The sequence below is a fragment of the Gallinula chloropus genome (assembly GCF_964237585.1).
Source record: "Gallinula chloropus genome assembly, chromosome: 1".
NCBI classification, from domain to species: domain Eukaryota; kingdom Metazoa; phylum Chordata; class Aves; order Gruiformes; family Rallidae; genus Gallinula; species Gallinula chloropus.
In genome coordinates this window covers 96,224-116,394 of record NC_140085.1, presented here as the reverse complement: position 1 = coordinate 116,394, position 20,171 = coordinate 96,224, and the positions used below count along the sequence as shown (strand labels likewise).

The following is a 20,171-nucleotide window of genomic DNA, read 5'->3' as shown; positions in this document are numbered from 1 at the left end:
CCCCCAGGGCATCACCATCCCCCAAAGCATTGCTGTCCCCCAGAGCAACCCCATGCCCCAAAGCACCCCTGTCCCCCAAAGCATTGCCACCTCCCAGGGCATCCTCACCCCCAGAGCACTCCCACCCCCCAAAGCATTGCCACCCCCCAAAGCATCCCCATCCCCCAGAGCACCCCTGTCCTCCAGAGCACTGCCACCCCCCAAAGCATCCCTGTCCCTCAAAGCATCGCTGTTCCCCAGAGCATCCCCATCCCCCAAGGCTTCCATGTCCCCCCAAAGCATCCCCATCCCCCAAAGCACCGCCGTCCCCCAGAGCATCACCATCCCTCAAGGCATCCCTGTGCCCCAAAGTACCCCCATCCCCCAGAGCACCCCCATCCCCCAGAGCATCCCCATCCCTGTACCCACTCCTCCACCTCCTCCCCTCTCAACGCCCCCCCCCAGCTCCTGCCAAACCCAAACCCTCTCCAGAGCAGCCGAGTTTTCCACTGTTTTATTTGTCTTTTGAGCTTACAGAGTGGTTATTGCTGCTCTAACACGATCACTCAGACAGGAAGAGTTCAAACAGCCTTGGAAAACACTTTGCAAAGGTTTTGGGGGGGGTTTATTGTTTCATTTCCTCACTGCAGGTCAACAACAGGGTTTTTCTCTTCATTCTAAAGTTCAGGATTAATTAATCCTCCCACAATGTTGCTGGGGTTACCTAAAATCTTTTTTTTAAAAAATGTGTTTTCCTAATTCATTAAAAATCAGTTAAACTTAAAAAAAAACAACCCCAAAAAACCAAACTGACCCCCAAAAGGGATAAATTGACCCCAGAAGGGATAAATTGACCCCCAAAAGGGATAAACTGACCCTAAAAGGGATAAACCAACCCCAAAAGTAATAAACTGACCCCAAAAGGGATAAATCCACCCTCAAAGTGATAAACCAACCCCAAAAGGGATAAACCAACCCCCAAAAATGATAAATGACCCCAAAAATTGATAAACTGACCCCAAAAAGGGATAAACTGACCCCCAAAGGGATAAACCGACCCCAAAAAAGGGATAAACTGATCCCTAAAAATAATAAACTGAGCCCCCAAAGTGATAAATCGACCCCAGAAGGGATAAGCTGACCCCAAAAGGGATAAATCCACCCTCAAAGGGATAAACTGACTCCCAAAAATGAAAAACCGACCCCAAAAACTGATAAACTGACCCCAAAAAGGGATAAACTGACCCCCAAAGGGATAAACCGACCCCAAAAAGGGATAAACTGATCCCTAAAAATAATAAACTGAGCCCCCAAAGTGATAAATCGACCCCAGAAGGGATAAACTGACCCCAAAAGGGATAAATCCACCCTCAAAGGGATAAACTGACTCCCAAAAATGAAAAACCGACCCCAAAAACTGATAAACTGACCCCCCGAAGGGATAAACCGACCCCAAAAAAGGGATAAACTGATCCCTAAAAATAATAAACTGAGCCCCCAAAGTGATAAATCGACCCCAGAAGGGATAAGCTGACCCCAAAAGGGATAAATCCACCCTCAAAGGGATAAACTGACTCCCAAAAATGAAAAACCGACCCCAAAAACTGATAAACTGACTCCTAAAAGGGATAAACTGACCCCCCAAAGGGATAAACCGACCCCAAAAAGGGATAAACTGATCCCTAAAAATAATAAACTTACCCCCCAAAGTGATAAATTGACCCCAGAAGGGATAAGCTGACCCCAAAAGGGATAAATCCACCCTCAAAAGTGATAAACTGACTCCCAAAAATGAAAAACCGACCCCAAAAACTGATAAACTGACCCCAAAAAGGGATAAACTGACCCCCCAAAGGGATAAACCGACCCCAAAAAAGGGATAAACTGATCCCTAAAAATAATAAACTGAGCCCCCAAAGTGATAAATCGACCCCAGAAGGGATAAACTGACCCCAAAAGGGATAAATCCACCCTCAAAGGGATAAACTGACTCCCAAAAATGAAAAACCGACCCCAAAAACTGATAAACTGACCCCCAAAAGTGATAAACTGACCCCCAAAGGGATAAACCGACCCCAAAAAAGGGATAAACTGATCCCTAAAAATAATAAACTGAGCCCCCAAAGTGATAAATCGACCCCAGAAGGGATAAACTGACCCCAAAAGGGATAAATCCACCCTCAAAGGGATAAACTGACTCCCAAAAATGAAAAACCGACCCCAAAAACTGATAAACTGACCCGAAAAAGGATAAACTGACCCCAAAAAGGGATAAACTGACTCCTAAAAGGGATAAACTGACCCCCAAAAGTGATAAACTGACCCCCAAAAGTAATTAACTGACCCCCCAAAGTAATTAACTGACCCCCCAAAGGGATAAATCGACCCCAGAAGGGATAAACCGACCCCAAAATGGATAAACCGACCCGTCACACCCTGAATTTGGAGCTGATCACCGAATCCGACTCCAGATTAGTCAGGGAATTGAAAGCCAAGCGAGCGGAGCAGCTTACGGAAGCGGCACGACATGGACAGAGCTCGGCACTTGGGGAGGAGGAGGAGGAGGAGGAGGAGGAGGAGAGGGGGTTAATTATTAGTTGTTAATGATTGACTGGGGTTTGCTTAATTCTCCTGGCTACCGGGAAGATAAAAGGGGCTTAAAAAAGAAGGGGCAGGAAGGACTTGGCGGCTGAGGGCGGCACCAGCGGAGGCTGCGCGAGCGACGGGCGCGGGGAGGGAGGCGGCAGCGGGAGCAGCACCCCAAGGTCACAGGGTGGAAGTGGCTGTGGGTGGGGACACCTCTTCTTCCACAAGCTGCTTCGCTCAGCGGGACCCCCGGCGGCGTTTCACCTCGGAGAACGAGGGGAACTCTTGGGGGGTCGCTGGGTGTCCCACTCCGGGGTCCCCAGCGTGGGGGGAAAGACCCCAATGTGATGTTCCAAAGAGCTCGGGGGGGCTCTTCCCAAACATCTCCAGATCTGGAGGGAAATCAGGGAGGGAGTGGAGACTGTTCCAAGGTTGTGGTTAGTGATCAGACTGTGGTGAAGTCTTCTCAAAGCTCTGATGTTTCCTCAAGATCTTCTCAAGGCCCTAAGGTCTCCTCAAGGTCTTCTCAAGGCCCTAAGGCCTCCACAAGGTCTTCTCAGGGCCCAAAAGTCTTCTCAAGGACCTCTCAAGGCCCTAAGGTCTCCTGAAGGCCCTGAGGTCTCTGCAAGGTCTTCTCAAGGCCCTAAAGTCTCCTCAAGATCTTCTCAAGGCCCTGAGGTCTTCTCAAGGCCCTGAGGTCTCCGCAAGTTCTTCTCAAGGTCCTTTCCAGACCTTCTCAAGGTCCTTTCAAGATCCTCTTTCCAGCCCATGAGAAAGGTGGAACACGCCAGCGTCCGAGAGCGTTGGCTCTGAAGACGAGCGGCTTGTGGTTGACTTCAGACCTCAGCATCACGAGCCCGTAACCCCAGAGTTTCTCCTTCCTTGTGGATGAAGGAGCTGCCACAAGTCCATGAGGACAAACCAGGAACCCACAGTTGAGGAGGGACTCGGGTACCACAGCAGCAACCATGGGATCAGGCAGATTTGGTTCAGCAGGACCATGTTCTCCAGGTGAACCACAGAAGTGGTTCTGGTGAGCCATGGAGACTCAGAAAGTCACCTTGGTGGGTGTGCTGTGCCAAGGGCAGCGTTCAGGAAGGGACATCCTGGGCTGAAAAAGGAGAAGTTCTGGCAAATTTGTTCTCTGTTGGTTCTGATTCATCACGACTTGGGGTGACCGAAGGGTTTGAGCGATGCCCAACTCGTCCCTGCGCGCAAAAACCGGGGTGGGGGTTACTCTGGCGTACGTCTCATCCCCTCAGAGGGCCTCAAATCTCATCCTACAAATAGGACCAGAAAATAAAACTCCAAAGGTTTCCAATGAGGATTCCAATGCAGCTGGAGAGAGACCTCGTGTGGACACAGGTCCTCCCAGCCAGGATGGCCGATGAGCTCTGCTTGGGCTCGGAAGAGCTCCCCGGCACGTGAGCAGCATTTGTTGGTGAGGTTGCAAGGTTCTTCCACCAGCAGAGGCTGGTGGGGCCGCCCCCTTAAGCCCCACCAGGACTATGACTTTGGTTGGACCGTAGGACGTTGGCACTCGTGACGTAAGCAGCAGGAAAACACCGCGGAGCCGTGACGAAAGGAGCAGCGGCGGGTCCGAACCCCCTACCACAGCCACCTCCGCTCCGTCCTCCACGCTCCTACCGCCTGCTAGGGGCTCTCCCTGCCTGACACTAACGACCAGACCCCTTGGTTAACAGCTGACAGCAGTGCTAAGGCAGAACCATCCCTCGGGGAGCTGTTCAGAGGGGCGACAAGAAGTTTCTCCAGCGATGGACGGAGGGATTTCCCGCGTCGCTGCCCCGGTTGTGCCTGGAGCAAAGGAGGGTTTCACGATGATTCATTGAGCAGTGTCATCAAACAGCCGTGGGAAACACAACCCCAGCTGCCCTCTGACCAGCTCTCATGGCTGCCAGGATCCTGCTTGGTTGGGAAGAAGCCTTGGGAGGTGGAGGACCCCAAAAAGCAACGTTCAGCCACGAAGCCGGATCCGGCGGTTCCCACGGCGCGCATCGCCTGGGCGGTGACGCGGTTCCGCCTCCGTCACAGCCACTTCATGCCACTTCGCTTCTTCCTCGCTCCTCCCCATCCTTCCAACCCCCAAAAAAAGAGAAGAACATCCCAAAGAGGAGAACCAAAAAAACAAAAAATACCCTATCCAACCCCCAGAAACAAACAGAAAGAAATCCAGCGTCTCCCAGTCCCGCGGCAGGACGAACACCAGTGGCAGAGGCCGCATGAACAGTATTCTAATTTAATAAATAAATAACCTAAACACACTGTCTACTATGTGAGCAAGCCCAGCTCTAACTTAGGAAGCTTGCGCTGTTTCATCCTGTACAGTAGTTGAGAAAAGACTCGGGGTTCTTGTTCTTGTCCCCCGCGATTCTCCGGGTTACAGCAGCAGGAACTTAGTATCTGTGGGAAAGGAGAGGGAAATGAAGGGGGGTTGGTGACAAAGAAGAGGAGGTTTTCTGCTGGGGAAGAGGTGTGAAGCTCCAACACGGTGTGTTTTGGGAGGGGTAGACACCAAGGAAGGGAAGGGTTGAGAAAGGGGCTTGGTCCTCATCTCCACCTCCATAAATACCACGTTGTATTGAGCCACCTGCCCTTGATGCTTGAGCGCTGCCTCTCCCTTTGAGTGTGGGGAAGGGGGAAACTCAGTGGTGCCCCCCTGGGTTCAGGGATCGAGTCCCATCAGCTTGGAGAAACGGGGAGGATGGGCTGGAGGTGGAAGAGCAAATAGCTCAAACCCCAAAGCCAGGCTCAAACGCCAAAGCCTGGCTCAAACCTCAAAGCCAGGCTCAAAACCCCACAGCCAGGCTCAAACTCCAAAGCCTGGCTCAAAACCCCAAAGCCAGGCTCAAAACCCCAAAGCCTGGCTCAAAACCCCAAAGCCTGCCTCAAAACCCCAAAGCCTGCCTCAAAACCCCAAAGCCTGCCTCAAAACCCACAGCCTGGCTCAAAACCCCAAAGCCTGGCCCAAACCCCAAAGCCAGGCTCAAAACCCCAAAGCCTGGCTCAAAACCCACAGCCTGGCTCAAAACCCCAAAGCCTGGCCCAAACCCCAAAGCCAGGCTCAAAACCCCAAAGCCTGGCTCAAAACCCCACAGCCAGGCTCAAAACCCAAAGCCAGGCTCAAAACCCCAAAGCCTGGCTCAAAACCCCAAAGCCAGGCTCAAAACCCCACAGCCAGACTCAAATCCCAAAGCCTGGCTCAAAACCCCAAAGCCTGGCTCAAAACCCCACAGCCAGACTCAAATCCCAAAGCCTGGCTCAAAACCCACAGCCTGGCTCAAAACCCCAAAGCCAGGCTCAATACCCCAAAGCCAGGCTCAAAACCCCAAAGCCTGGCTCAAAACCCCAAAGCCTGGCTCAAAAGCCAGGCTCAAAACCCCAAAGCCAGGCTCAAAACCCCAAAGCCTGGCCCAAACCCCAAAGGCTGGCTCAAAGTGGCTGTATTTGTTCAGGAAAGGTCTTGTTAGGCTGAGAACTAAGAGTGGATAAATCTTATCTTGGAGAAGAGAAGGCTCTGGAGGCACCTCCCAGCCCCTTCCAGTCCCTGAGAGGTGCCTGTAGGAAGCTGGGAAGAACTGTTCCCAGGGCCTGGAGCGATGGGACCAGGGGGATGGGTTAAACTGGGACAGGGGAGATTGAGGTTGGGGATGAGGGGAAAGCTCTTCCCTCTGAGGGGGGTGGGTCACTGGGTGCCCAGAGAGGTGGGGGAGGACGAGGGGCAATGGGCTCAAGCTGCCCCAGGGCAGGGTCAGCTCAGCTGGGAGGGCAAAGTTCTTCCCTGGCAGAGTTGTGGGGCTGTGGCACAGGCTGCCCAGGGAGGGGCTGAGTCCCCAGCCCTGGGGGTGTTGAGCAGAGGGGAGATGAGGTGCTCAGGGAGCTGGGGCAGCTCAGGATGGGGTTGGTTGGACTCCAGGGGCTCAGGGGGCTTTTCCAGCCTTCTGAGCCGAGTGCACCCAAGCAGCACCCAAACAGCTCTCCATGCCATCACACCCTCCACCAAGCTTTCCAAATAAAGCTGTCACTGGAGCTGGCCGGGTGGCATCGCGCTGCCGTTTGCCAGGGCCGGGTGACAGCTGCTGCCAGACACAAAGGGCTCCTTCTCACCCTGCCAAGCGCTTTGCGTCACCGCTCCACCCACACCATCCCCTCCCCGGCCCCATCGGGTTCCAACAGGGTGATGGGAAGTGTCTGAAGTTCACAGAACCACAGAGCTGTGGGGGTGGGAAGGGCCCCCCAGAGCCCATGGGGTCCCACCCCCTGCCCAAGCAGGGTCCCCAGGACAGGGGCTGGGATCTCTCCAGACAAGGAGACTCCACACCCCCTGGGCAGCCTGGCCCAGGGCTCCCTCACTGGGAAGAAGTTCTTCCCCACATTGGGGGGAACTCCCTGGGCTCCAGCCTGAGCCCATCGCCCCTTGTCCTGTCCCCACAGACACTGAGCAGAGGCTGCCCATGGCCCCTGGGTCCCACCCTTCAGCTCTTGATCCCCAGTGATCAGATCCCCTCTCAGGCTCTTCTCTGCAGGCTGAACAGCCCCAGCTCCCTCAGCCTTTCCTCCCAGGGGAGATGCTCCAGCCCCTTCAGCATCCCTGTCCCTCCTCTGGACTCTCTCCAGGAGATCCCTGGCTGGTTGATCCCAGGGAGCCCAGCACTGGACACAACACTCCAGTGGGGCCTGAGCAGGGCAGAGCAGAGGGGGAGGATCCCCTCCTGTCACCTGCTGCCCACACTCCTCCTGATGCCCCCCCAGGATCCCCTTGGCTCTCTCAGCCCCAGGACACTCTGCTGGCTCATGGCCACCCTGTCACCCACCAGCACCCCCAGGTCCTTCTCCTCAGGGCTCCTCTCCAGCAGCTCCCCCCAGCCTGTCCTGATTCAATCAGTATCTCCTCAAGGGGTGGGATTAAAGCCCGTTCCCCCACCCCTGAGTTGTGTACGCTGGACTCATGGAAGAAGGAAGAGCTACTACCTGTAGTAGTTTGGTTTGAAAGGTCCATTCTTGTTCAGCCCCAGGTATTTGGCTTGTTCATCCGTTAGTTCTGTCAGGTGGGCATCGAAGGTTGGGAGGTGAAGGCTTGCCACATACTCATCTGAAACAATTCCAAGGCTCGTTAGCGGGGTAAGGGGAAGGCAACGAGTCCCCTCCAGGTCCCTGAAGCTCCTCACACCTCTGCTGCTCAGTCAAGGGGCTGATTTTCACCCTGAGTGGGGAAAACTCAAGTTTGATGTAAGAGGAGACAAATCTGTCTGTGAAATACCCCACTGCTGGCTCTGGGCTCTGCTGCTGGGCTATGCCAGAGCCTCAGGCAAATTGGATGCTCGACTGAACCAGGAGTCCCTGGACATTTCTGCTGGGTGACATCTCCCACAGGCTGTGTAGGAGATGGTCTTGGTGTCCCAGAGGGACATGCCATGGCTTTATGCAAGGGACTGAGATGAATCCCAGGCCAGAGAATCATAGAATGGGCTGGGTTGGGAGGGACCCCAAGGGTCCCAGAGCTCCAACCCCCTGCCACAGGCAGGGACACCAACCTCCAGGCCTGGAGCTACACAAGGCTGCCCAGGGCCCCAGCCAACCTGGCCTTGGACACCCCCAGGGATGGGGCACCCACCCCCTCTCTGGGCAGCCCCTTCCAGCCCCTCACCACTCTCTCTGCACAGAACTTCCCCCCAGTCTCTCCTCTCCCCCTTCCCTCCTCCAGCTTCACTCCAGCCCCTTGTCCTGCCAGTCTCTGCCCTTTAACAAGCCCATTCCCCTCCTGTTCCTGGGGTCCCTTCAGGGACGGGGAGGCTGCAGTGAGGTCCCCCCACAGCCTTCTCTTCTCCAGGCTGACCCAGCCCAGCTCCCTCAGCCTCTCTCCATAGGTAGGGGAGCTGCTCCAGCCCCCTGAGCATCCCCGGGGCTCCTCTGACCCCTCTCCAACAGCCCCACATCCTCCTTGTGTTGGGCCCCAGCTCTGGCCACAGGACTCCAGCTGGGGAGGGCAGAGCAGAGAGGGACAATCCCCTCCCTGTCCCTGCTGCCCCCTCTGCTGATGGAGCCCAGGATCCCATTGCCCTTCCCAGCTGCAGGAGCCTCTGCTGGCTCAGGGGGAGTTTCTCCCCCACCAGAACCCCCAGGTCCTTCTCAGCAGGGCTGCTCCCCAGCAGCTCTTCTCCCAGCCTGGATCCATGGCTGGGATTCCTCCAGCCCAAGTGCAACCCCTCACACTTCAAAGGAAGGAGATGTCTTTGGAGGAAGAAGGATGTAGAAACATGGATCGTGTTTGGTTGGAAGGCGCCTTCAAAGGGCAACTATCCACCCCCCTGCAGTGAGCAGGGACATCTTCACTGGATCAGGTTGCTCAGTCCCCATCAAGCCTGACCTTGAATGTCTCCAGGGAACCTCTCTTGGCACCTTGGTCTCAAACCCAACAAGCAACACAGCAAAGAACAACCAGCTCTGCAGCCAAAGCGCGGCCAGTCCAGCCGCGTCCTCCCAGGGGCTTCTGCTGGCAGAGCCCTTGGTGAAGGATGACGTTGTCTTTGCAGCCCAGGAAGCCAGGTCTGCTGGCACAAGCCCTGAAACTCTCCTGTCCAACCTCAAAAGCAAAGAAGAGAAGGCAACGAGTTCATCCTCACCCATCTTCTTGGGCAGCAAGTAGACGTCCTGCTTGTAGCGGCCCTCGGGAGCGTTGTACAGCTCTATCAGAGCCAAGGCCTGGGTGGAGAGGACACGTAGGTGAGGAGCACTGTGCAGTGAGACCCTGGCCCAGCCCAAACCCCACTTGCCTGCGTGGTGGCCGTGATGGACAAGACAAAGGTGGGGACGGTGGAGCAGCTCAGGTTCAGCAGGCGGCCCTGGGGAGCAGACACTGGTTGTTATCCCCACGCGGCACCGGAACCAGTTTACAGCCCTGCAGATGGCATGAGGACCACTGGGGCCCTTCTGGGATGGGACAACGTCTACTGGCTGCCCCAGTAACTCTGTAAAACCTTCTAGAAGTGAAAAATTCAGATGAAACACCCTGCAGGAGATACCCAGCAAGGGGATAAGGGGAAACAGAGTCACAGGATCACCAGGTTGGAAAAGCCCTTTGAAGATCATCCAGTCCAAGCAATCCCATCCTGAGCTAAACCAGCTCCCTGAGCACCTCATCTCCCCTCTGTTCAACACCCCCAGGGCTGGGGACTCAGCCCCCTCCCTGGGCAGCCTGTGCCACAGCCCCACAACTCTGCCAGGGAAGAACTTTGCCCTCCCAGCTGAGCTGACCCTGCCCTGGGGCAGCTTGAGCCCATTGCCCCTCGGCCCAGCTCCTGGCCCCTGGCTGCAGAGACCATCGCCCACCTCTCTGCACCCTCCTGCCAGGGCAGGGCAGGGCAGGGCAGGGGGGAGAAGGGCTCCCCTCAGCCTCCTCTTGCCCAGGCTCAGCACCCCCAGCTCCCTCAGCCGCTCCTGGGAAGCTTTGCTGCTCTCCAGCCCCTTCCCCAGCCTGGCTGCCCTTCTCTGCACTCGCTCCAGGACCCCCATGTCCTTCTGGTGCTGAGGAGCCCAGAACTGGACCCAGCACTCCAGCTGCAGCCTCCCCAGTGCCCAGCCCAGGGGCACAAGCCCCTCCCCAGCCCTCCTGGCCACGCTGGCTCTGACACAAGCCAGGCTGCCCTTGGCCTTCCTGGCCCCCCGGGCACACTGCTGGCTCCTGGGCAGGCTGAGCTCACCCCACACCCCCAGGTCCTTCTCTGCCTGAATGAGCTTTTCTCCCTTCCAGTAATTCATGGGCCAAAGAGGCCAAAGCACCCAGCCCTCCAAACCAGAGGGTCGCTGAGCTGTCGCGGCCCAAGGAGATGATTTCTGGGTGCAATTCAGCTCCCACCACTCATCCAGCTCCCAGTTTCTCCCTCCTCCAGCACAGAAGAAGCTTCAATTCCTTCTCCTTTGCAACTCACCTCTGCCAGAAGGACTATTCGCTTCCCATCTGGCCAGATGACGTGATCCACCTGGGACCTCACCCTCTCCCAGGTCAGCTCGGGCGTGCGCAGACTCGCCTGAAACACAACGTGACAGCAGCTAAGGGACAGGCAGAACTACAGGAAGAAATCAACCCAGAGACCAGAAGCTGTGGGATAGGAAGGAAAAGAGGAAGCGACTTGTCTTGTCCACGGTTTATTGTTTCATAGAATCCCAGACTGGGCTGGGTTGGGAGGGACCCCAAGGGTCCCAGAGCTCCAGCCCCCTGCCACAGGCAGGGACACCAACCTCCAGGCCTGGAGCTACACAAGGCTGCCCAGGGCCCCAGCCAACCTGGCCTTGGACACCCCCAGGGACGGGGCACCCACCCCCTCTCTGGGCAGCCCCTTCCAGCCCCTCACCACTCTCTCTGCACAGAACTTCCCCCCAGTCTCTCCTCTCCCCCTTCCCTCCTCCAGCTTCACTCCAGCCCCTTGTCCTGCCAGTCTCTGCCCTTGAACAAGCCCATTCCCCTCCTGTTCCTGAGGTCCCTTCAGGGACTGGAAGGCTCATCCCGTATCCAGGCATCACAACGCTCCAGGGGAAGGAATGAGGCTGGTGGATACCAGAGGAGTTTGCCAGGCTCGTTGGCATTCTTTGGGATCTCAGGAGTATCTGCTGCCACACTGGGGATGGATCTTGGCTCCTCCCAAGCAGACACGGCTTCCGAAGGGTCCCAAAGCACCCCCCCCCCCACCCCATCCCCGCTCCCAAGGGGTGTCCCGCACTCACCACGTCGATCTCAGTGTTGGAGTGGCCCATGTTGCAGACGATGCAGCTGTTCTTCATCCGGTCCAGGTGCTCCCTGGTCACCACGTTCTTGTTGCCTGTGGGACAGCGACACCCCGATAACTCCCCGTGTGCAGCACCTTGCCCACTGCTTTGGGCAAAGAGGGGTGCAGGTACCACAGCACCCCAGAGCCACCAGGTTGGAAACGACCTTAAAGATCATCCAGTCCAACCAATCCCACCCTGAGCTGCCCCAGCTCCCTGAGCTCCTCATCTCCCCTCTGCTCAACACCCCCAGGGCTGGGGACTCAGCCCCCTCCCTGGGCAGCCTGTGCCACAGCCCCACAACTCTGCCAGGGAAGAACTTTGCCCTCCCAGCTGAGCTGACCCTGCCCTGGGGCAGCTGGAGCCCATTGCCCCTCGGCCCAGCTCCTGGCCCCTGGCTGCAGAGACCATCGCCCACCTCTCTGCACCCTCCTGCCAGGGCAGGGCAGGGCAGGGCAGGGCAGGGGGGAGAAGGGCTCCCCTCAGCCTCCTCTTGCCCAGGCTCAGCACCCCCAGCTCCCTCAGCTGCTCCTCCAGCCCCACATTATGGGGTGCACCCCAATGACCTGCCTTGGGCACCACCTACCTGTGCAGGTGATGACGATGTCAACTTGCCTGATGACTTCATTGAGTTTCACGAGCCGGAATCCATCCATGCTGAGAGGAGAAAGTGCAGGGGGAGAAGTGTCTGAGAAGCAGCAACACCACCCCAAAAATAGGAACCTCCCCTCCCACCCCATCAAGGGATTTTTCTCTCTCTGCTGCCAGAGAGTGGAGAACAAGAAGGCAGCACGTGAAGGACCACGTACCCCAAACCTCAGCAGGGTTTTCTGGAGCCACCCCAGGGGGGATTTGGGACTGTTATGAGGAGAAACAAAGAGATTTTGGGGGTTTCACGTTTTCAGTCAAGGTCTCCACATCTGCAAATCTCCATTTCCAACAGAGACAGCTTATTTACAGCCCCAAAGTACAGCCTGAAGATGCAGCTCCACCCTCCTGCTGCCGAATCCTTGCTGATACAGATTTAGCTCATCTCATAAACCAAACCCAAACCCACCCCAAGCCCACAGACGTCTACCAGGAACTTTGCAATCCATATTTAAGCACCTACACCAGCTTTTGGAAGCAGAGAGCACCCCATGACTCTCCTGGCTTCACCAAGCAAGGTGGATCCAGCGCTTTGGGTAACAAGGACAGGGCTTTATATCTGTATTTCCTCAGGGCTTGTTGACAATCCTGCTGTGAACTTACTTCTGTGACTCTCACAAGCTGCAAAAATCCAAGTTACTATAAAAAAATAGTCATGTTCTTCTTTTTCTCCTGCTGTATGGCCCATTTATTGGTTTTGTTTTCCACCCTCCTCACTGCAAAGTCCTTCTGAGGTGGGACACAGTAGCTCCTGCTGGAAGGAGCTCTTTGCTAGGTGAAGACACTGGCTGGAAGGCTGATCCTGGAGAGCTGGAGTTAAATCCAGTTGGCTGCCAGGCACAAGTGGGCTTGGGGCTGGTCTTGTTTAATGTCTTTATCAATGGTCTGGGAGAAGGGATTGAGTGTGTCCTTCGTTGGTTTAGAGATAACACTGAGTTGGGTGGGAGTTTCCATCTGCTTGAGGGTGGGAAGGATTTGCAGAGGGATCTGCACAGGCTGGAGCCATGGGCTGAGGCCAAATGTGCAAGGTTTAACAAAGCCAAGGGCAGAGTCCTGCATTTGGGGCACAACAACCCCCACACAGTGCTACAGGCTGGGGCAGAGCGGCTGGAGAGCTGCTGGGAGAAGGAGCTGGGGGTGTGGGGTGAGCTCAGCCTGCCCAGGAGCCAGCAGTGTGCCCGGGGGGCCAGGAAGGCCAAGGGCAGCCTGGCTTGTGTCAGAGCCAGCGTGGCCAGGAGGGCTGGGGAGGGGATTGTGCCCCTGGGCTGGGCACTGGGGAGGCTGCAGCTGGAGTGCTGGGTCCAGTTCTGGGCTCCTCAGCACCAGAAGGACATGGGGGTCCTGGAGCGAGTGCAGAGAAGGGCAACCAGGCTGGGGAAGGGGCTGGAGAGCAGCAAAGCTTCCCAGGAGCGGCTGAGGGAGCTGGGGGTGCTCAGGTCAGGCCTTGACCTGGCTGCCCAGGGAGGTGGTGGAGGCCCCATCCCTGGAGGGGTTCACAACACGGTGCCCCAGGCCATGGGTTGGTGGACATGGTGGTGTTGGACTGACACTTGGACTTGATGAGCTCAGAGGTCCTTTCCAACCCTACAGGTTCAATGAAGGGGCTGTGGGCTCAAGGATCCCGATGGGTTTTGGAACTCTGCCTGCCTGGTCACATCCCACCTCACACCTTGGGATGCAGGAGCAGCATCTCTTCACCAAAACAACTCTTACCTGGAGGAAACGAGGTCGGGTCTAATTGCAACGTGCTCATGTGAGGGGAGAACCACGTGCCTCCAGCCCCACCTCAGGGTACCAGTGTCAGCCAGGAGGGGTTGTGAGAGGGGGGTGTGATCACAGAAACCAAACTATTCTGGGGTGAGGTGTGTGTGCAGCACAGTAAAGCCTGAGTTTGCTCTCCGGAGGTCACAGTTCACCTCCAACATCCTTTCAAGCCACATCACTGACCTCCTTCAAGCTGTACTGTTAAACTCTTGCCCACTGTGGTTACAGTCATACAAGCTGGGAGGTGGGGTACAGACAACTGAGGTGATGCTTTAGTGCAGGAACCCTTTCTTGGCTGGAGGAGGGAGCTGTGGATCCCTCCAAGCATGCAGGGACCCCTCAGCAGCATCCCTCCTGGGAGGGACCACTGCTGAGCCATCTCTGCTCATGGTTTTCCTGGGAGAAAACCCCAAAAAACTAAACCCCAAAGCAGCAGCTGGGCTGGGGGCAACTGCTTACCAGGCCTGGAGGGCACAGATCGGATCGATCTCTGTCACGTACACTATGGAGCCCATGGCCTTCAAAGCAGCACAGCAACCCTTTCCAACCTGGGGAGGGAGAAGAGCACAGAGGAGGAGTGAGATGCTGAGAGCTCAGGGGACACCGAGCATCCCTCCGGCCACGGGAAGCGCGGGAGGGACGTACAACCCTGAGCATCTCGTCCCTAGCGCCGTAGGAACTCCACTTCCATCTGTTGGGTATATGAAATTCCTGGCTTTGGAGCAATTTAGGAGCAGAGTCAGGCTCAGCTTAGCTAAGAGAGGTGTTGAAAAGTCTAAAAGTGCCTTTTGGGAGTTCTCCTTACCCCTGGGAACACCCCAGCACCTACAAAGCACCGTGAGAAGGAGAGATGGTGCTCAGCTCAGGTGAGTTTGAGAGCTGCTGGTAACCTTTACTCTACTTAGGAAGCTTAATGGCTTAATCTCCCAGGGTTAACGAGCTTTAACCTTAACAAAGCAGCTCAACAAGGAATTCAGGGGGCCAAGCTTTCCCCCACCCCCCCCAATAAAGTGACTGCAAATGAGAAAATTGCCCAATTACAGCTCTTTGCAATTAAAAAAATCCCCAGCTCCCAGTACAGCACCCAGCAACTGGCGCTAACTGGTCCCCACAAGAACTGAGAAGGGTGAATTATCCCAGCATTGCCTTGAGAGAGGATTCCTTCATTTGAGGGTGGGGTGAGAGCACAGGGGTAAGTCAAGGTTAACTCCTCTTTCCTGACCCCGCGGCATCATGCACCAGCACATCTGCAGGACCCAGCCTCTGAGAGGCTTCATGTTTAAACAGTATATTAAATCAAATACAACAGATGGTATGCCAATGGAACATGAGTGTAATATAGAAATAGAATTATAGGTGTTATTAGACCCTATATGCCACATTAAATTAGCACATTATAATGAAGATATTCAGCCAGTGAGGATATTCAGCCCGCTCAACGGTCACCTAGTTTAAGATTCATCTCTTAAACCTTTAAGATTTCTTAATTAAGATTAAGAAATAAACTGGAAATGAAGAAACCCTTCAGTTTTGGTAACCCCACTGGGTTTGGAGAGCCCTGCAGATGTAGGTAACGCTGGGAGGATGGAGAAGCCACGTTGGGTGAAGGATGAGCTGGTTCTCCGCGCGGCGCCGCCTGTCACACACCAGCTCCTTACCTCTCCGTAGCCACAAACCACCACCTGCTTTCCTCCAAACATCATGTCTGTGGTCCTCTTCAGGCTAAAGGGAGAGGGGGAGAAAAACAAACCCCAGTTAAACACTGAGCCACTGACAGCACTGATGGTGGAGCTCCCCTGAGCCCCCGAGGACACAGAGAGAACCAGAGACTCGTGGGGTGTGTTGGGTGGGAAGGGACCTTTGGGTCCCACCTCATCCCACCCTGCAGTGAGCAGGGACATCTTCGCTGCAGCAGGTCCCTCAGAGCCCCATCCACCCTGACCTTGGGTGTCTCCAGGGATGGGGCCTCCCCCACCTCTCTGGGCACCCAGTGACCCACCCCCCTCAGAGGGAAGAGCTTTCCCCTCATCCCCAACCTCAACCTCCCCTGTCCCAGTTTAACCCATCCCCCTGGTCCCATCGCTCCAGGCCCTGGGAACAGTTCTTCCCAGCTTCCTACAGGCACCTCTCAGGGACTGGAAGGGGCTGGGAGGTGCCCCCAGAGCCTTCTCTTCTCCAGGCTGAGCCAGCCCAGCTCTCCCAGCCTGGCTTCACAGCAGAGCTGCTCCAGCCCTGGGATCATCTTTGTGGCTCCTCTGGACACACTCCAACAGCTCCATGTCCTTCTGGTGTTGGGGACTCCAGAGCTGGACCCAGCACTCCAGGTGAGGTCCATTCAGGACCCAAAGGGCACCTAAAAATGGGTTTTTCCTGCACTGAGGGTGGCTACTACTGGTGAAACACAACAAAGAGGACAGATTTGGGCTTTGGATCCTCTCTTTCTGCTGTTTATTTATTGATTTGTTCATTTGTTGGATCCTTTGGTTCCAGGACTCAAAAAACCCCTTGAAAATCTTTCCCAATAATATTTTTTCTTCACTTTTTTTTAAGCCAAAACAGCCCCAAGGTAATAAACCCACCCCAAACCCATAGAAGGAGCAGGGAAGTGGGAATTTCTTGCCAGAATCCCTGTGCTTTCCACAAATAAAGCTCTTCCTTCCGCTCAGTTTCCTTCTAGTCTCTCCCTAAGACTGACCTACATTGGGGGCTATTTTTAGCCCCCAGCAAATAGGTTAGCAGTGCAGGGAAGGTGAAATTCCCTTCCATTTCCCAGAGAATTCAGATAAAAGCCACCACAGATTTCCCTGCGTGTCTGTGCGCTCAGCTTCCCCCTTGGCCCAGTTACTCAGTCCCCAACTTATCTCCCCGTGGTGAGGTCCATCACCCATCACAACCCAGGAGAAGAAGATTTAAAAAAAGGTATTTTTACAAGATTTTAAGGGGTTTTTTTAGCTGCTGGCATCATCCACTACAACAGGACATGGAGCTAAAAGTTTAGGGTGGGTCTTCATAGAGCAGCCAACCACCACGACAGAAGTTACCTGGGGTCTTGAACCCCACAGAGGCACAGCCATCATAAAGAAGGAAAGGCTACTTCATTGGAAGAATAAGCTCAGCAAGGTGTTTTCTTAGGATCAAAGCACAGTTTGGGGTTGGAAGGGACCTCAAAGATCATCTACTGATGAAGCTTTCTTGGTGGAATCATCCATCAGATGCAGAGGCATGGACATAATAAAGAAGGAAGGGCTACTTCATTGGAAGGGACCTTAGAGATCATCTAGTGATGAAGTCTTCATGGTGGAATCATCCATCAGATGCAGAGGCATGGACATAATAAAGAAGGAAGGACTAACTTCATTGGAAGAGTAAGTTCAGCAAAGTGTTTTCTTAGGATCAAAGCACAGTTTGGGTTGGAAGGGACCTTAAAGATCATCTAGTGATGAAGCTTTCCTGGTGGAATCATCCATCAGATGCAGAGGCACAGCCAGATTAAAGAAGGAAGGGCTACTTCATTGGAAGACAGTGTGGGGTTGGAAGGGACCTTAAAGATCATCTAGTGATGAAGCTTTCTTGGTGGAATCATCCATCAGATGCAGAGGCATGGACATAATAAAGAAGGAAGGGCTACTTCATTGGAAGAATAAGCTCAGCAAGGTGTTTTCATAGGATCAAAGCCCAGTTTGGGTTGGAAGGGACCTTAAAGATCATCTAGTGATGAAGGCTTCATGGTGGGATCATCCATCAGATGCAGAGGCATGGACATAATAAAGAAGGAAGGGCTACTTCATTGGAAGAATAAGCTCAGCAAGGTGTTTTCATAGGATCAAAGCCCAGTTTGGGTTGGAAGGGACCTTAAAGATCATCTAGCGATGAAGTCTTCATGGTGGTATCACCCATCAGATGCAGAGGCACAGCCAGATTAAAGAAGGAAGGGCTATCTCACTGGAAGAATAAGCTCAGCAAGATGTTTTCACAAAACACACCCCAGTTTGGGTTGAAAGAGACCATTCAAGGTCATCATGTCTACCCCTGTGGGCAGGGTCATCTTCAACTAGACCAGGTTTGCTCAGAGCTCCATCCAACCTGACCTTGAGTGTTTCCAGGGATGGGACATCTTCCACCTCCCTGGGAAAAGCTGTGTGAGGTCTCACCACCCTCAGTTTTCCCACTGCTGCTTCTAGAAGAGCCCAGAGAGTGATGCATCGTGTCTTGGAGTAGGCTGCTTCACATCACTTCACAGATTGTTGGTGTTTTGGAGCCCAGCTGATGATTTTGATGGAACTTTTCTGGTTCTGATGGGCAGGAAGAGCCAGAAACCCCAGGTTCTTGCAGTGTCAGGTTCTGTAATGCAACATCTTGGTGGGGAAAAGCCAGATCCCTTCACCACTGACTTGACAAAGAGCCCAAGATTCAGCCTTTTAGAACAATGTGTGATGGAAATGGGTATTTCAATACACAGGGTTGACAAACAGAACCCCAGAGTCCCCAGGTTGGAAAAGCCCTGGGAGCCCCTGGAGTCCAACCAAACCCTGTCCTGTGCTGCCCCAGCTCCCTGAGCACCTCATCTCCCCTCTGTTCAACACCCCCAGGGCTGGGGACTCAGCCCCCTCCCTGGGCAGCCTGTGCCACAGCCCCACAACTCTGCCAGGGAAGAACTTTGCCCTCCCAGCTGAGCTGACCCTGCCCTGGGGCAGCTTGAGCCCATTGCCCCTCGGCCCAGCTCCTGGCCCCTGGCTGCAGAGACCATCGCCCACCTCTCTGCACCCTCCTGCCAGGGCAGGGCAGGGCAGGGCAGGGCAGGGGGGAGAAGGGCTCCCCTCAGCCTCCTCTTGCCCAGGCTCAGCACCCCCAGCTCCCCCAGCCGCTCCTGGGAAGCTTTGCTGCTCTCCAGCCCCTTCCCCAGCCTGGTTGCCCTTCTCTGCACTCGCTCCAGGACCCCCATGTCCTTCTGGTGCTGAGGAGCCCAGAACTGGACCCAGCACTCCAGCTGCAGCCTCCCCAGTGCCCAGCCCAGGGGCACAAGCCCCTCCCCAGCCCTCCTGGCCACGCTGGCTCTGGCACAAGCCAGGCTGCCCTTGGCCCTCCCAACACGACTCTTCTTCACTTCTCCTGGTCAAGGTGGCTACTACCCTGAAGACCACTTCAAAGCCTGGATGGTGACTGAGGCATTCTACTACACACCCCATAAAGACTTGGGAGAAAGATGTTAAAGCAGAGTCCACCACCATCAGGGAAGCCTATGTTTGGTCTCTGAGAACCTCTGGTGCTACCAGGCAGTGGCAGTGCAGCCACACACCAACCAGATGGACTCTGATTAAACAGGGGGAGACATTTCTCCATGGGCAAGGAACTGTGAACTGCAGATCTCTGTGATTCTGTGATTCTGTGATTCTGTGATCTCAAGACTTGTTTAAACTCCAAGCTGGATCAAGTTATCAACCTGGGAAGAGTCTTTTCTCTTGAAGCAGGCTGTCTTCACCATAGAAGGTTCCTCCTCCACACCACAGTGACCTGGCACAGAGCAGGCAATCTTCTTTCTGGTCTTCATCTCATCAACTCTGGTCTGGAAAGTCAAGCTTCTCCTTGCTCTGGTGCTTACTTATCTACTGAGACCACCACAAGTTGCAGTATGTCACACAGTCCACCCATCTCAACTGCAAGAAGAAAACTTCTCCTAATCTCACTTGGCTTTGACAGGATTTGGTTGTGGGGGTGGTGGGGACACAGACACCCAATTCCATCAAAGTAAGGGAAAAAACCAGAGAGAAAAAACCCACCATTGAGATTTACACCCTCTCTAGATCACAACTCCAAGCATTTTGCACTGCATCTCAAGAGCAACAGCCTCAGAAGATACATCATGTTCCCAGTGCCCACGTATCCCTCAGCAACTGACTCCTATCCCATCCTAAAGAGCACAGCACCACCAGGATGCTGCTGTGCTGGTCCCAGTCCCACAGTCTGGGACCTTTTCTGGTGATGGTGGAGAGGGCAGAGGGCTGGGAACACTCTGCTGCTTGCCTGTGGCTGTAAATCCTGCAGGACCAGGGTGGGGAGAGGTGGGTAAAGCACTGATCAGCCCCACCATGCCCATCTTCTGCACCTATTTATTTGTGCTTAGCTGAAGGACAGGGTTTAATCCTCAGGCAGGATCTAAGTGATGTGCCCCATCCATACTCAGAGCAGGGTTAGAAATACTGGAGCCAGACTTCTAGAGCTGCCAGCACCTCTGCTGCAAGGTCATCATCCCACATTTGGGACATGCAAGTCTTGGTCTACCACAACCTCTTCTATTTCCTTTCAAGTTTATTGTCTATTTGCAGGAGAGGGTACAAAAGGGCCATTAGAGAGGCAAAAAATGTCAGGATGAAGCAGCTGGGTGACTCTGCTGGAGGATGTCCTTGCCCAGGATC

The 20,171-nt window shown here is 54.8% G+C and overlaps 1 protein-coding gene across 2 annotated transcripts in view; it reads right to left on the bottom strand.

The window, feature by feature from the left end:
- Positions 1-4,806: 4,806 nt before the first annotated feature.
- Positions 4,807-20,171, bottom strand: part of LOC311197858 (putative adenosylhomocysteinase 3) — a gene marked incomplete at both ends in the record, with an annotated part of 92,312 nt that continues 76,947 nt past the window's right edge. Inside the window, 9 exons of one of the 2 annotated variants that reach the window (XM_084271691.1) lie at positions 4,807-4,986; positions 7,555-7,675; positions 9,207-9,285; positions 9,357-9,425; positions 10,512-10,610; positions 11,305-11,399; positions 11,933-12,003; positions 14,218-14,306; positions 15,417-15,480. In XM_084271691.1, coding sequence (XP_084127817.1) covers positions 4,980-4,986; positions 7,555-7,675; positions 9,207-9,285; positions 9,357-9,425; positions 10,512-10,610; positions 11,305-11,399; positions 11,933-12,003; positions 14,218-14,306; positions 15,417-15,480 — 694 coding nt within the window. Of the gene's footprint in view, positions 4,987-7,550; positions 7,676-9,206; positions 9,286-9,356; positions 9,426-10,511; positions 10,611-11,304; positions 11,400-11,932; positions 12,004-14,217; positions 14,307-15,416; positions 15,481-20,171 lie in introns of those variants that run through there. The other variant, XM_084271692.1, reaches the window with a different exon arrangement.